Source organism: Pelophylax lessonae (assembly GCF_965119305.1).
Source record: "Pelophylax lessonae genome assembly, chromosome: 1".
NCBI classification, from domain to species: Eukaryota; Metazoa; Chordata; class Amphibia; order Anura; family Ranidae; genus Pelophylax; species Pelophylax lessonae.
The window spans coordinates 595447505-595464519 of NC_138768.1; the positions used below are offsets into that span (position 1 = coordinate 595447505).

Sequence of the window (17015 nt, forward strand, 5' to 3'; positions counted from 1 at the left end):
TGATAAGAGGGGGCAGTGTGACAGGTGGGGGTCAGTGTGACAGTTGGGGGGCAGGGTGACAGGTGAGGGGCCAGTGTGATAAAAGGGGGCTTTTTTAAAGTAGGACTGACAGTATGTTCACTACCAGGCTTAACTTACATGGCAGGAGAAGCCTAGAGGGAAGAAGCAGGAGCTGGAATCAGGGGTAGTGCTAGGGGGTGGAGCCGGTGCTCCTTGCAACTGATGACTGTCAGAAACACCTAGCACCAGGCTGAATAGGAGAGGCGGCGGGAGCGGTATATAGCGGAACCAATGCCCTGCAATTTTCTCCTGCAGCCGCTGAATGCCTTCTTCTCCTCCTCTCCCTCTCTTATGCATTCAGCAACTGCAGAAGCAAAATGCAGGTCATCGGTTCCGCTATATGCCACCTCTCCAGCTGCCCCTCTCATCCAGGTGTAGACAAATGTGACAGGGGGGCGCATGGACCCCCTGGTGCAAGGGGCCATGTCGCATATGAGACCCCTGCGATCCCTGTAGTTACGCTTCTGAGGTATTTTGAAAAGCGGAGGTGTGTGTCATTGAGTATATAATACTTGTTTTACCTCTCTGATTCACTCTCTGTGCATGCCACTACTGCTGGCCTGTTTGCCCAGCCTAGTTCCTTCCCAGCACCTATATAATGCATGACGACAGGCAGCTAAACACCATGTATAAAGTAGCCACTTTTAGAATCTTAGTAAAGTCCTTCCTAGGAAGAATTGAAATGACACATACAGTATGTACAGATAAAGCTAAAGATAACACACAGGTAAAATGTAACAATACCTCCAAATACAGATCCTTTCAGTGTCCGACCTGTCAGTAGGTCGGACACTGTGGATCAAGGGGAATTCGCTCACTTGGAGATGATATGCCAAGCACTGCAGTCACTCCACTACCACAATAAGTAGATTGCAATGCATTCGTCTGAAAGAGATTTAATCACAGTTGTAAGAGTGTACATACCAAGAACATACCAAGAACCATGCATGTTACTAACCTATGTTACCATGGTAATTTGAGGATCTTTCCTCGACTGAAACAGATTAATATGTTTGTAAAATATTTTATTATATGAAAGGGCTGATTCAATGAAAAGTTGTAAGTTGAAATGCCAGATCGTTGGTTCCCATAATGTGGCAAGGATAGTTATTTACTGTATTTACCGATGCAAGGAGCAATGCCCATGCACACACCTGGCTCACAATAAGGTAAAGTCTATGCCAATTTTAAATTGAAATACTGAGGACTTTGTTCCTTTATGCCTAACTAAGTTCATAGTAATTATTGTCAAGTCCTGTCAACTGTCAAGACCTCCGTTCCTGTTTCATACTGACAAAACTAGGCATGGAAACAGTACTTTTATAATGGGGTCAGTTTGCTGATTTGCTTATTACTAGACAGCTATGAAGTCTTATTACTGCTGCCACAAGAACATACCAACCCTTCCCAGTTTGAGTAAAAGTGGTTCCTGGAATGAGTTACGCTCTCTGTAGAGTAGATGCAAGGCCCTCAGTGTTGCATGGAGAAGAGGGAACCTAGCATTCATGTCATAGGTAATAAAAGGCACAAAATAAGGTAATTGATAGATATTTCAGCTAGAAGAATAGATAGTGAACGTTTAAGGTTTTATATCATTGTTTATTTGAAAAGTTATTTAAACTTATCACAGGTAACATAGAAGAAAAGACATTCCAAAAGGTAAAAAAAAAAACAACGAACATCAGTGCAATCGTAGTACAAATTTTACATGCATAAAATATGTCTATATGATACATCATAAACAGTCAAAATACTTTAATACCCATAGCAGTAATGCAAAAAAACAAGGAGTTGAGTGAAAGCCCTGGTGTGAGGGTCGAACACAGACACCTTGTTTGAAGTGAGGAAGGTCTAGAAATAATGAAGAAAAGGAATGAAAATAGTGAAATTTGGCAGAAAAAAGGAGAATGGGGAAAAGTTGAAAGAAAAAGGGAAAGCAAGAGGGCTGAAAGAAAAATGGTGGAGGGGAAAGAAGGAAAAAGAGGGAGGGAGTGAAGGGAAAGGGGGAAATAGAAAAAAGGAAGGAAAGAGGAGGGAGGAGGGGGGGGGGGGGGAGGGAGGAGGGGGGGGGAAAAGAAGGAAAGGGGAGGAGAGGGAAAGAAAAGAAAGGCAGAGGGTTGGATGGAGAGGGAAAGGGGGAGATAGGAAGGAAAATTAGTAGAGGGCTAGTGGGATTTTAACGGTACTTGAATCAACGATGGAAAAACCACCATGTATAAAAATATATAAATTTTATTATTCCATTAAAAATTACATACAGAAAGAAGAGAAAAAAAGATTATTGTAAAATAAAAAATTGTACAGAATAGATTACCATCATAGTCATATCAATTACATACAGTTCTGAACATTGCAGGCAGTATCGATGTTATGCAAGCTCCGATAGCCCCAAAACAGGGTACCGGGCATTAACCCAACATGTTTCGCGGGTTTCAACACTCCGCTTCTTCAGGGGTGTAAAATTGTACACTATATTGGTTGCCTTAGAGTTCCTGTGCAATAGAAATATGTTATGAGAACATTGTAATCAACAGTTTTATGCAGAGGGGTTATTTGCATGCACAAACACATACAGGTCCAGGGTTCCCACCACCAAAACACATGCAGGGGTATCCACCCAGTGAACGCCTCACCCACGGATGTGGAGGGGGTCATTAGGGTAGCGTGATTTTAATAATAAAGGTTATGTGTGACATTGTCACAATACCTGTATGTGATAGTATCAGTATCTGGTAGGTCATAGAATGCCCATGAGGTTGTATGGCCAGACAAAGTGGCACTTCTTTCTGTTGAGCATAAAAATATTTATGTAATGCCGTAGCCAAGGGGGGGGCTCTAGGCCTTTAAGGACACACAGCTCCATTAAGATTAAAGCTTACCAAACTTGAGTTGGAAGTATACAAGTGTATCTATAAATACATCATGATGTTCCAAGTAGTTCTTTTTTGGCTCCAAGTTTGCATATAAGCAATTATGGAGGGATGTATGGGTGTTCCGGATGAAGGCTCCCTTTAAGGAGGTAAGAGGCACTTGAATGCCTGTATAGTAAAAAACAGATTGTATATAGATTAGGAGAGCATGAATCTAGGCATATGCAGGTCTGTCATATCCAAAGAATGGCTCCCAGCGCTTACCTCGTGTCTGGTCTGCTAGTGTATACCCCGGCATCTGCAAGGGAATTGTTTGCCCGCCACCTTATGAACATCCCCTCAACCCGGCGCGTATGCGCACCTCCGGGCGGAAGTGACGACATCGCGTCGGGTCAGGTCTCTAACGGCGCTCGCCAATGCACAGGCGCGCGCCGTGCTGCGTAATCCACAACCGCAAGAGCAGCTGTACGCAGCCACATGATCAGACATGGGCGGGGACATGGCCCCATAAGTCTGTCAGTCCAGAGACCACACATCCGTTGGGAGTGCTGAGTGATATCGCCCCCCGCAGTTGGATAGTGGGAAGTAGAGGACAATGAATGTGCATACCAAAGCTCCAATGCGGAAATCAGATCCTGTATAGGTGGAAAATGATTCTTATGAATATTAGAAAAATACAACAATATGACAATAATATATACATATATAAACATGAAACACCAATATTGAAGAAATATTTGCAAAAATACATATATTAAAGGGTATATTGTAGGATGCTGAGATTGTTCCCAATCATAACAGCACCAACAGTAACTAGTACTAGGCATCACACAGAAAGATTTTTTTGTGTGGCCTGTCATATCAAATTATTACAACATAGTCTAAATTTTGGCTGCTGATCTGTAATAAAGAGTAAATATTAGCAAATCCAGGGAAAATAATAAAATGAGAATATAAAGAAGAAGAGGGAAATAAACAAACATATATTGTAAAGTACAATATATGTAAGGTAAGATTGTTTAAAGTGATCCCTCGATTGAATATAAATCGAGGGAAGCTCTCATGGTCCAAATTTGTCCCATATACATGCAGATCGCGGCTGCAATAGGCGGCCCTATGGAACCCTCCACGGGGGTCCCGGATGGTACTATGCAGAGTACAAGATGTGGTGATGTGCCACCTATTCAGCCAAGAAATGGTTTATAAGTAATCATTTCGTTGATACCTGGGGGTTGTGTAGCATTCAATGTTTCAATCCAATAGCATTCTTTTTGAAGAATGCGCTTGTCCCAATTACCTCCACGGGGATCCTGGGGAATAACTTCTAGGACAAAAAATGATACAACGGAATTATCAAATTTATGGTACAGATTAATGTGTCTAGTGACACTGGTTTGATAAGTGCCTCCCTCCGAATGATAGACATGGTCCCCAATTCTTTGTCCTAGTTTGCGAATTGTCTTGCCGACATAGTAAGAGCCACATCGACAAGTCATTAAATAAACCAGTCCCTGTGTATTACAGTCAGCATATTGTTTAGATTTTAGCCATTGGCCATTGGGCAGGCGGATACCATTACCACTGTGGATCCAAGGGCATCTACTGCAGGATCCGCAGGGGTATGTGCCTTTTTTATTACCATAGTAAGGGCTCTGAGTTGTATAATGACTTTTAACAAGATTATCCCTGAGGGATGTGGCTCTTCTGAAGACTAAATCGGGTCTAGGTTTGACATATTTATTTAGCGTGTGATCCTGTGTGAGGATAGGCCAGTGTTTGCGCAGGACATCACGAAGAATTTCCTCATGTGCGGAAAATCTCGTGATGAACCTCAGCCCCCCCTTGGCTACGGCATTACATAAATATTTTTATGCTCAACAGAAAGAAGTGCCACTTTGTCTGGCCATACAACCTCATGGGCATTCTATGACCTACCAGATACTGATACTATCACATACAGGTATTGTGACAATGTCACACATAACCTTTATTATTAAAATCACGCTACCCTAATGACCCCCTCCACATCCGTGGGTGAGGCGTTCACTGGGTGGATACCCCTGCATGTGTTTTGGTGGTGGGAACCCTGGACCTGTATGTGTTTGTGCATGCAAATAACCCCTCTGCATAAAACTGTTGATTACAATGTTCTCATAACATATTTCTATTGCACAGGAACTCTAAGGCAACCAATATAGTGTACAATTTTACACCCCTGAAGAAGCGGAGTGTTGAAACCCGCGAAACATGTTGGGTTAATGCCCGGTACCCTGTTTTGGGGCTATCGGAGCTTGCATAACATCGATACTGCCTGCAATGTTCAGAACTGTATGTAATTGATATGACTATGATGGTAATCTATTCTGTACAATTTTTTATTTTACAATAATCTTTTTTTCTCTTCTTTCTGTATGTAATTTTTAATGGAATAATAAAATTTATATATTTTTATACATGGTGGTTTTTCCATCGTTGATTCAAGTACCGTTAAAATCCCACTAGCCCTCTACTAATTTTCCTTCCTATCTCCCCCTTTCCCTCTCCATCCAACCCTCTGCCTTTCTTTTCTTTCCCTCTCCTCCCCTTTCCTTCTTTTCCCCCCCCCTCCTCCCTCCCCCCCCCCCCTCCTCCCTCCTCTTTCCTTCCTTTTTTCTATTTCCCCCTTTCCCTTCACTCCCTCCCTCTTTTTCCTTCTTTCCCCTCCACCATTTTTCTTTCAGCCCTCTTGCTTTCCCTTTTTCTTTCAACTTTTCCCCATTCTCCTTTTTTCTGCCAAATTTCACTATTTTCATTCCTTTTCTTCATTATTTCTAGACCTTCCTCACTTCAAACAAGGTGTCTGTGTTCGACCCTCACACCAGGGCTTTCACTCAACTCCTTGTTTTTTTGCATTATTATCAGGGATGTTGGTACCATAATACTATTATACAAACAAACATCTGTCTATATACCCATAGCAGTAATAACATTGCAGACAACCATGGAGGTATTCAAACACCACCATTGCAGCATAATCCTTTCAGGAGTAATTGGATGCAGAAAGAGAAAGAATAATACATAACATCCTATATAGTAGCATGTGGAACGGCAGAGAGTAGGAATTCAAAAAAGAAATACACAGAAAGACAGAGAAGATAACATAGAAAATTAAGAAAAAAAAAAGGGGGGGGGGAGGGGGGCTATTTAGCATTTTCTAATTCAAGACAACTATCTAGTATTTGATGCTAAGTATAGTAAGTGTCTCAGATAGCCCGCACAGCATTCGATTTAGGTAAAGTGTTTCATACTCTAGTATGTCCCATGGAGATGTTCCATGGACTTCACCATTTTAATACAATGCAGTGAATCTCGGATTGTAAGTGAAGATGTATGTTTCCACCTGTCATTAATTAAGCATCTAGCTCCCCTAAGAAAATGTGTCAACATTTTTTTGAGATTTTTCCCCGCATCTAGAATAGGAGGACCTATGAGATGTGTTAATGGTTCAAGGAAAATAGTAATTTAGAAAGTAGGAAATTAAAGGATAAGTTCACCTTTAAAAAATAATAAATGCACATTTTTTTGCAGAATTTCGGCTGTTCTATCTGAAAAAGGAGGCTAATTTGATAAGTTAAAAATGTAGATTAAATTTTGTTAAAAAAAACGATTCCATGATTTTCTGTTATGTCTAGTTGTTTATTTGGAAAATTGGGTTTTTCTAAAACTTTTGACTGGTAGTGTATATTTCAGAGATTAGGGCTTTTCTAGAAGGATCTTCTACACATTTTCTTTCAAAAGGAGTCAAGCGAACAAATACAAGATCTCTCCTAAGGTACTGAACAAAATGGCAAATCTGAAGGTAACTATAAACAGAGGAATCTGGAAGAATACATTTTTCCTGAAGACTGGAAAATGGCAACAGCCGAAGTGTGTGGTGGTCAACTATATCTCCAATTTTTTAATTTTTTTTTTTTTTTTGTATACAAACTTTTATTGAAAGGAAACAGAAGATGGTGGTACAAAGATAATTGGTACATTAATATGACAAATAATGGTATCACGTAGAGTAAATAGAAATATAACAATCTTAAGTAATTTCAGGTTATCTCCATTAAATATGGGAGTTTGATATCAAAATAACAACAAGGATATCAAAAATAGTTCCTGGATATAGGTACAGAGCAGTATTGTTAGAAAGAGAGTTTCATAACACTAAGGCTCCATGTACACGGGACGCTGTTAAAAGTCCCTTTGAATGCTGGAATTTTTAGGACGTTTGAAGCGTCCGTTAGGTCGCATTTGCACCCGCGTTTAGCGGGCGTTTGCGTTTAGAACCGTTCCTAGAGGTCAAAAAAATTATTCCCCTTTAAAATGGAAAAATGTGAATGCTAAACGCGGGTCATCGCATTCGGACGCGTTCGGACGCGTTTGTGCGTTTGAAACGCGTTCTAAAAAAAGTCCCTGAACGCAACTGCCTGCAAATGACTGCAAAAACGACCCTGTGTACATGGACAGATAAGATAACATGGAGCTGCGTTCAGGGGCTTCTGAAAAAAATGCCCAACTGCTCCTAAACGGCCATTTCCAGCGCCCCGTGTACCTTAGTGTTAGGCCGGATACCCGGTGTCAAATGAAAGGGTTTTAAATAGTTAGTCACCTGTACAGTAATTAGAATTTAAACAAAGAGTTTGGTTTCCAGGGCAATATCACTGATGTATGCAAACTATCATGATTATTTGGAATACATAGTAAAAAGGTTAGTAGGATTTCGTAAAGGTCAGGCGAAATTTGTTTTTTGTGCTGTGTAATGGGAATTTTGTAAATTCCATTAGGGCCATTAAAGTGGAGTCTAATGCTAGGTACACACGGGGATAAAATCGGGCAAAAACTGCAGATTCAGTGGTTAACGCCTGACATGTGTGCAGCTCCTCGTCCGACAGAAGCCGGTCTCACAACTGGCTTCTGTCAGACAAGCATGCTGGAAAAGCAGCAGCCGATCAGATACTGACTGGTGTGTTATGGTAGGGGGGAAGTCCCCCTGTCAGAACACATTTGCACAGCGGGGGAGATCACTGTACTAACAATACTCAGTTAGTACCGGGATCTCCTCCATTTTTTTTTTTATTCAGCCCACTGGGTTGAACGAAAAGTAAAAAAAAATCCTTTGTCTAAAGCATAGAAAGGAATATGGATATAGGAGCCAGCCACTATTTTTTTAGTTCTATCTAACAATCAATATGCTGTCCAAGAGGCCAGCTGTCTAAGGTGCACCACGCAAAATACTTAGTATTATCAGGTACATTTAGGGTTTTAAAAGATGCATATGCTTTGTTATAATTTTACAAATATCGTATTTTCCGGCGTATAAGACGACTGGGCGTATAAGACGACCCCCCTAGTTTTCAAGTTAAAACGTAGGTTTTGGGCTATACTCTGCGTTTAAGACTACCCCCTTCCAAAGCAAGGCAACACCATTGAAAAACATCAGATTTCTCATAATATCTCCAAGATACCCTAAGTATAAATATTACCAGTAGATGTAATCTCAAGACACTGGCTGTGTGGGAATCCTGTACCGGTATGCCGTATGTACCGTAGCTTCGGCTACATACAGTATACCGCGCTGAGCCAATCACAGTGAGCGATGTATTCTATTATTGAATGCAAAGCCTGCTCGGATTGGCAGAGTCAGAGAGGCGGACTGATGTTACTCCACCAATCCAAGCAGGCTTTGCATTCAATAATAGAATACATCACTCTCCCTGATTGGCTCAGAGCGGTACACTGTATGTAGCCGAAGCTACGGTACATACGGTATACCGGTACAGGATTCCCACACAGCCAGCGTCTTGAGAGATTACATCAACCAGTAATACTTATACTTAGGTTACCTTGGAGATATTATACATATACGTATAAGACAACCCCCCATTTTTGGGGGATTTTTTTGAGGTTCAAAAGTAGTCTTATACGCCAGATAATACAGTACATTACATTTAATACCAATGTCAAGTGTTTTTTTGAATCCACAGCATCAATTTATCTGAACCAGCTAATTTGTAGAATTGTATTTGTAGTTGTATTTCACAGCCAATGCCCTTGCAACCAACTTGTTTTGTAAAATGCATGCACCTGTAATTAATTACAGTGAATATTTTTCTGATATGGCAAAATGTAATGCCTGGTTACGAAAGGTCCTAGACTCACTGCATTACCTGACCCCTGCACTATGTACATGTCATACACCTGTCTCCTGTAATATGTTTAGACACACTTGACCACTGTACTCTATGTGTTACCTACTCCTGACAAATGTACTCTGTATATTACATACTTTTGATCACTGCCCTTTGAACATAAGTTTTAAACACCTCCCACAGGTAGTTCAAATTTTTCCACACTCACAAGCACATTGAGTCATGCTTTGTCAGGTTAGCTGTACAGGGTCCTGTGGTTTCTCATTGTGACCCTGATGATATATACATACTGCTCTCTTTTCTTCAGTCAGCCATGTGATTAGCCTGCACAATGTAATCATAATTTCCAAGGTGCTTTTCATTGTCCAAAGCTGAACCAAGAAATACTAGAGTCATCTTTCTAGTCACTCTGTTTTACGGATGTGTGAATCTTAAAAATTAGTGGATTAGCTCTTTGGTTTGTAGTTAGTTCTGGTTAAAGAGTGCAACTAGTAAGTCAAATTCTGGATTGTTTGGTAATAGAGTAGTTTATATACATTTAAATATTTTAAATGATAGCATACACATGTTTTACATACCATAGTTTCAATGCGCCCAACGCATTCAATGGCATATTCTACCCCTCCATTAGTCTTCTCACAAATGACCTCATAGATTGGTTTATCATAATCTTTGGGGTCTAGGCATTCTGTTGCTCCCAATTCAATGGCTTTGGGAAATTTGTCTTTATGAGTTCCAACCCCAATAATACGTGAAGCTCCAGCATTTTTGCATCCAACTATGGCTGAGAAGCCAACGCCTCCCAAACCGAAGACAGCACAGGTAGAACCTGGAGTTACCTAGGGAAAAAATATTGAAAGATATTAAAAAAACATATTGTGTATTTTGAAACACAACCAATTTTTTTTTAAATATTTTTATTTATGCCCCAGCAATTAAAAAAATAAAAAAGGTGCTTTGGTTGCAATACTTACCTCCTCTTTGATGCTGGTCCTGACAGACTCACCAGCACTGGTCCTCTTCTGAGTTAAATGATAGCCAGCATCATTAAACCCATTTTCCTAGGGGAAATTGTTGGTGTCACCATGGCAGGCTCCACTTATAGTATAAAGAGGAATCTACATCATTAAGGACCATTCTGTGTGAAGAGGTGAGGAAGATCACAAGATCATCACACACCGTAATTTGCTAGACATTTAGAAAAAGGCATGCATTAAAAAAAAAAGCAAAAAAACTTGCAAGAGGGAAGACTGGTATGGAAGGGTTGATTCGGGCTTCCTTGTTTGGGAATACATTTGCATTTCTATTTATTTTACATGCATTATATTAAACATTAAGTTTAATGCGCAATAGGAATGTGGCCAACAAACCTATCTTTTGATTTTGAACAAATAATCAGAGCCAACTATGTTCATTTACAGTTCCCAAAAAGGAGCAGCCTGGTAAAGGTTTTGCATGCAACCCTGACGCCATTAAAGGTCACAGGTTTAAATTTATTTTTGCATTGGAGCAGACAAGAAATAAAATCTGTGTATGGAATGCAAAAAAGACCTATTGTACAATAACGTGCAAAGAATATAAAAATCACACACACCAGGACTTCCCTGTCTACATCTTTCCTGATCCAATATTATGGACAAATAAGAGCTCTTTGACACTAGAGGCCGAGGGTCAGTAAAACCTAGTGGCTGAGCCCCTCAGCCGCCCACCAGAATACTAAAATTACAGCTTGACAGCGCAGCACACATGCCATGGCCACTTTGCACTTCCTGTCAAACTTGCCTACTGCACCAAAACTACAAGCCCAATGCTTGGTTCACAGTTGTAACCTGTTCCTGCAATGAGAAAAATCCAATTCTGCAATTAAAAAAAAAAAGAAAAAAAAAAAGTAAAATGCCTGCCAGCCACTGCTATACCATCATCTCCAAAGTGATCCATTGCTCCCATGCAAAGATAGGATGTAAGGGAGGACACTACGGACTCAGATGTATGGAGGGAACACTGGGAACTCTGACTGAAAGGGGAATTTTGTAGACTCTGAAGTAAGTAGGGAACACTGGGGATTCTGATGTAAAAAGGGAATTCTGTGGATGACTCTGATGTAAGGGGGAACACTGGAGATTCTGATGTAAATGGAAACTCTGCAGACTTTGGTGTAAGGGGGGAACACTGGGTAGTCTGATGTAAAGGGTAACTGTGTATTTTGATGTAAAGGGGAAATCTTAGGACTCTAATGTAAGTGAAGAACACTGGGAACACTGATGTAAAGGGGAACTCCATGGACTCTGATGTAATGAGGAACACTGTGGACTGTGATCTACAGAGAGCACATTGGGGACTTTGATGTAAAAGGAGTGGTCTGATGTAAGGGGGGAATCCTGGGACAATGATGTAAGGTAAGAAGCTGGACACCCTGATGTATAGGGCAATGCTGGGGACTCTGACATAAAGAGGGCTCTGGAGACATTAATACACAGGGTGACTGATATGAACAGAGGGTTCATCCTGACTGCTGCACTATATATGTTGTTTTGCACGTTACTTATTTCTGACACTTGCATTCTATATATTTTGTTGCCCATTACATAGTCCTGATCAAGGTGTACATTGTCCCAACAATGGTTTTAATGAAGTTCTGCTTTAAAGTAGGCTTCACCAGACAAGGTTATATCATATTTGTGTATACAAACATATGTAATGGAAGCATTTAGTCTTAAAATATTTTGCTTTGTCCTGGAGTTTGTTTGTGTCTGCGAGACTGTCAGTTGTGGTTGAAGAATATGTTGTGGGAATGTTTTGTGCATACAAGGACTGCACAACTAGGCACAGATTCTGTTTACTGACACCCCTTGAGGCCGCTCCCACTGCTAGGCAAAATCTGGCCATGCCCATCATAAGCCACGGCACACTATGCATGCTGCAGGCCTTTTTTTTCTGTTTTTGTCCCAGGGTACCCCAGACCTTTCATTACTTTAGTCACATTTTGTCGTTCTGATTTGAGTTTTTATTTGTAAAGTCAGGTTGATTACTTGTTTTGAGTATTGGTAATGTTTACATATTGTTCATACTGTTTAAATATCCATTGTCTTTAAAATATAAGTTTCTGTCATATTTCAGGATGTCAGTAAAATATGTGCTCCATCAGTACATTTTCCATGTTTTGTCAGTAAAAAAGTAATGGGGAGTTGGCAACCCTGGATGTCACCGGGGTTACCAGAACTAGTGCCCCCATCAAAAGATTTCCCCTCTTTTCATGCTCTGGTGACAACCCAATGTTTGTTTGATTATCTTTACTTTTTACTCTTGGAGATAATGGTAAACAGGAATAATAGAAAGAGTGAATTTCTCTCACAATGGCACAGACAGCAAAAATGATCTGACAGGTGTTCTAATCCCTCTCCACTATGTTGAAAACTAAGAAAAAATTTGCCTATAGTCATACTTTACCACTTTCTGTCCGCACTATAGCCGGAGGACAGCCAGAGCGTTGGCTTACTTTTCTGGGAGGACGTACACGGATGCTTTCCAGTAATCACGCTGCCCCTGCGCCCCTTGCAGTGCTAATCAGTCCCCACCATTGCCACCTATCAGTGCCCATCGGTGCTGCCAATCAATGCCCATCAGTGCCTCATCAGAGTCACCTATCAGTGCTGTCAATCAGTGCTGCCTGCCAGTGCCCACCAATGCCAATCAGTGCTACCTATCAGTAGCCATCAGTAATGCCTATCAGTTCCATCTCCCAGTGCCCTTTAGTGCTGCCTATCAAAGCCCATCAGTGCCATCTATCAGTGCCACCTATCAGTGCAGCCTCATCAGAGCCTCCTAATCAGTGCCCACCAGTGCCGCCTCAGTGCAGCCTATCAGTGCAATCTCAACAGCGCACATCAGTGAAGGAGAAAAATTACCTGTTTGCAAAATATTATAACAAACTATAAAAAACTTTTTTTTTTTTTTTTTTCAAAATTTTAGCCTTTGTTTAGCGAAAAATAAAAAACCCCAGCGGTGAAAAAACACCTAAAGAAAGCTCTATTTATGTGAAAAAAAAAATGATAAAACTTTCATATGGGTGCAGTGTTGCATGACCGCGCAATTGTCATTCAAATTGTGACAGCACTAAAAGCTGAAAATTGACCTGGGCAGGAAGGGGGGAAAAGTGCCCAGTAGGCAAGTGGTTAAGCAATTAGTGGTTTTGTTAATAAAATAATATAGATAATTACCTTTGCGGTATTTACAGCTCCACCATATCCAGTAGCAAATCCACAACCAATAAGGCAGGTATCAAGAGGGTCTTGAGGATCAATTTTGGCAACGGCTATGTCAGACACAACAGTGTATTCAGTGAAAGTGCTTGTACCCATTAGGTTGTAAACAGTTTTGCCTTTACAAGTAAATCGGCTGGTCATGTCCGCCATCAGTCCTGATCTGGCACCCATGCTGTTTAGTTAAACAATATTAAAGTAATAAGATAAGAGTTTTCAAATAGTGCAATTCCAATAAAGATTCTGTTCAACTTTAAAAAAAAGACATGAATGCTAAATGCTTATTTCACCTAACTAATATTTTAGTTATAGGTGGAGATTGATTATAGTAGAACAGTGCAAGACACAATTATTAATAATTAAACAGGCATGGAAATAAAATATCTTTCACATGTTCTCGTAAAACATATTGCAGGGAGACTAGACCAAATTAGTGTAGGTAACATGGTATTCTTTCTCATTTTTATCACAGAAGTTGCTGTTTGAACTTTTGCAGGCTCTGCAAGATTCACATTGTGGAATAGAAAGTGGGATGACTTTGTCACCTGTTAAAAGAAAAGAAAACTTAAAGAACATGCAAACCCAACATTTCATAATAATATGTGCCTGCTATAGCATTTACTTGTATGAAAAAATATCCCGTTCTCTTTATTTTGCTTTCTTTGTGTGAAACACCTGGTGATCCTGTCTGTCTCTGCTTTCCTATTAAAAACTGACCACACTAAGCAGGAGAATATACAGTGGTCAGTTCTCTAGCTGTGCTGGGAACTCAGCCTGCTCTCCTCCAATGAACAGACTTGTCCTGACACACCCCCTCCTGCACAGCCATTCACAGTGAGCTGCTGCTTCTCCTCCCCCCAGCTCGTATGCAGCTAAGAACAGAGAGAATGTGATCACTTATCTAAAATATATATTGTATATATATATAAATATATATATATATATATATATATATATATATATATATATATATATATATATATATATATATATATATTTTATATCTTTACACAAATATTTTGCCTTTCATTTCTATTTTAAACTGAAAGGGTTGTTTTACAAGGTGAGAGTTTTCAATCATTTTAAAGGGCATTTTATCTGCAGAGTGAGTAAAGCCCAAAGCATAATGACATAAGTAAACTGCAATATATTGTATAATACTTTCTCTGGTAATCTTATAAAAAAAAAAAAAACGAATACATATTTTCCGCTGATACATTGTTATCGTACATATTTAACTGAGATCAACAACAGGGATAATAAAAAGAGACCATATTGCCCCATGCTATCTCTCGCCTCACCACTATTGCAACACCTTCCTCCTTGGCCTACCTTTATACAGACTATGCCCCCTATAATGAATAATGCTGACAGACATTTTTATTTTATCAACTGGTCGGTGGCTGCCGCCCTCTCTGCCAATCCACAACTCTGCCCCAAGGTACATCACCAAGCTCGTCTCAAAATGCCGCTAATTCAATCCTCTCTGCCCCTCCTATGATTTTATATCTCCAACTATCTACTTCTGTAGGGAAAGCGCTACATTGTATCAACTATTCAATCTATTATTTTGGGATTAACCAGGTTTTTTTTTTTTTTTTTAAGGCAGACATATTTATTTATACAATGTTAATCAAAAATAAACAGCATATCCTCCGCTAAAGATGTTGCGACAAATCTCTCACTATAGAAAAATATTCTTGACTACGGTAGATTTTTTGCACAATTTAATAAATAGCAAAAGTGACCAACCTGCATATGTAGATAAACTGTTTGGGGCCGGAACGAATGACAGTGATAGTACTATATAGTGATACTCATTCAGAAGTAGCGCCAGGATCAAAAGTTATATACCCTATGTACAGGTGCATCTCATAAAATTAGAATATTATCAAAAAGTTAATTTTTTTCAGTAATTCTATTCAAAAAGTGAAACTCATAATTTATATAGATGTGTTACAAACAGTGATATATTTTATGCATTTCTTTCTTTTGAATTTGATGATTATGGCTTACAGCTAATGAAAAGTTAAACCCAAAATTCAGTATTTCGGAAAAATAGAATATTACATAAGACCAATAAAAAAAGGATTTTAATACAGAAATGTTGGCTTACTGAAAAGTATGTCTATGTACAGTATAGTATGCACTTAATACTTGGTTGGGCTCATTTTGCATTAATTACTGCATCAATGCGTTGTGGCATGGAGGTGATCAGCCTGTGGCACTGCTGAGGTGTTATGGAAGCCCAGCTTTCTTTGATAGTGGCCTTCAGATGGTCTGCATTGTTGGCTCTGGTGTCTCTCATCTTCCTCTTGACAATACCCCACAGATTCTCTATGGGGTTTAGGTCAGGTGAGTTTGCTGTCCAATCAAGCACAGTGATACCATGATCATTAAATCAGGTATTGGTACTTTTGGCAGTGTGGGCAGGTGCCAAGTCCTGCTGGGAAATGAAATCAGCATCTCCATAAAGCTGGTCAGTAAAGGGAAGCATGAAGTGCTCTAGAATTTCCTGGTAGGGGGCTGCGCTGATTTTGGACTTAATAAAAAACACACAGTGGACCAACACCAGCAGATGACATGGCTCCCCAAATCAAATCATCACGGACTGTGGAAAATTTTGCATTTCATTAGGATTTCAAGGTCCCAGAGCCTGGAAGAAGAGTGGAGAGGCACGGAATCCAAGTTGTATTATGTCCAGTGTGAAATTTCTACAGTCCGTGACGATTTGGGGAGCCATCTCATAAAAAAAAACTTTTTTTTTTTTATTTGTCTTATATAATATTCTAATTTTCTGAGATTCTGGAATTTGGGTTTTCACTAGCTGTTAGCCATATTCATCAAAATTTAAAGAAAGAAATGCCTGAAATATATCACTCTGTGTGTAATACATCTATATAAATTATATGGGTTTCACTTATTGAATAGAATTACTGAAATAAATTACCTTTTTGATATTCTAATTTTATGAGATGAACCTGTGTATGATATCTTTGATAGAAACACAGGATCTTGGGCTACAATTTCGTAATTATTTTTTGTAGTCTAATTTTCCTGTTTGGTCCATATCTCTATACCAATTTTGGTACAAATCATTGGGAACACAAAGGTCTATAAGTTATTAAAGTGTATGTTAGGGCAAAATTTTAAAAAAATGCGGTATATCTCTGCAATGAATGCACATCTCAAGTTGTATTTCTATAAAAACCCAGCAAACACAGAAGAATACCTGTTTATATGCCAGAAATGCACCTATGTTTTTTTTTTCCTGTTCTGAAGTGACAACGCATAGCATTTTTGTGGAATCAGTGGTGTCAACCCAGTCCAGGTGTCTTTTGCTAAACTACCCAACCATTTCCACATTTCTTGTCGCTACAATATATAGGTCTATTTATAAAAAAAAAATGTCCCAAACATTTTCAAATATCTCATGAATATTCCCCATATTGTGTTTAACCACTTAAGCCCCGGAGGATTTGGCTGCTAAAGGACCAGGGTTTTTTTTGCGATTTTTTACTGCGTGACTTTAACGGACAATTGCGCGGTTGTGCGACGCTGTACCTAAACGAATTTGACGTCCTTTTTTTCCCACAAACAGAGCTTTCTTTTGGTGGTATTTGATCACCTGTGCGATTTTTTGATCACGC

At 39.6% G+C, this 17015-nt stretch overlaps 1 protein-coding gene across 1 annotated transcript in view; it reads right to left on the reverse strand.

The window, feature by feature from the left end:
- The window catches only part of LOC309548674 (uncharacterized protein), a 117963-nt gene that overhangs the window by 8924 nt on the left and 92024 nt on the right, over positions 1-17015 (reverse strand). Inside the window, 5 exon segments of the mRNA XM_082248636.1 lie at positions 805-855; positions 858-945; positions 9685-9945; positions 13324-13540; positions 13823-13910. Coding sequence (XP_082104762.1) covers positions 805-855; positions 858-945; positions 9685-9945; positions 13324-13540; positions 13823-13910 — 705 coding nt within the window.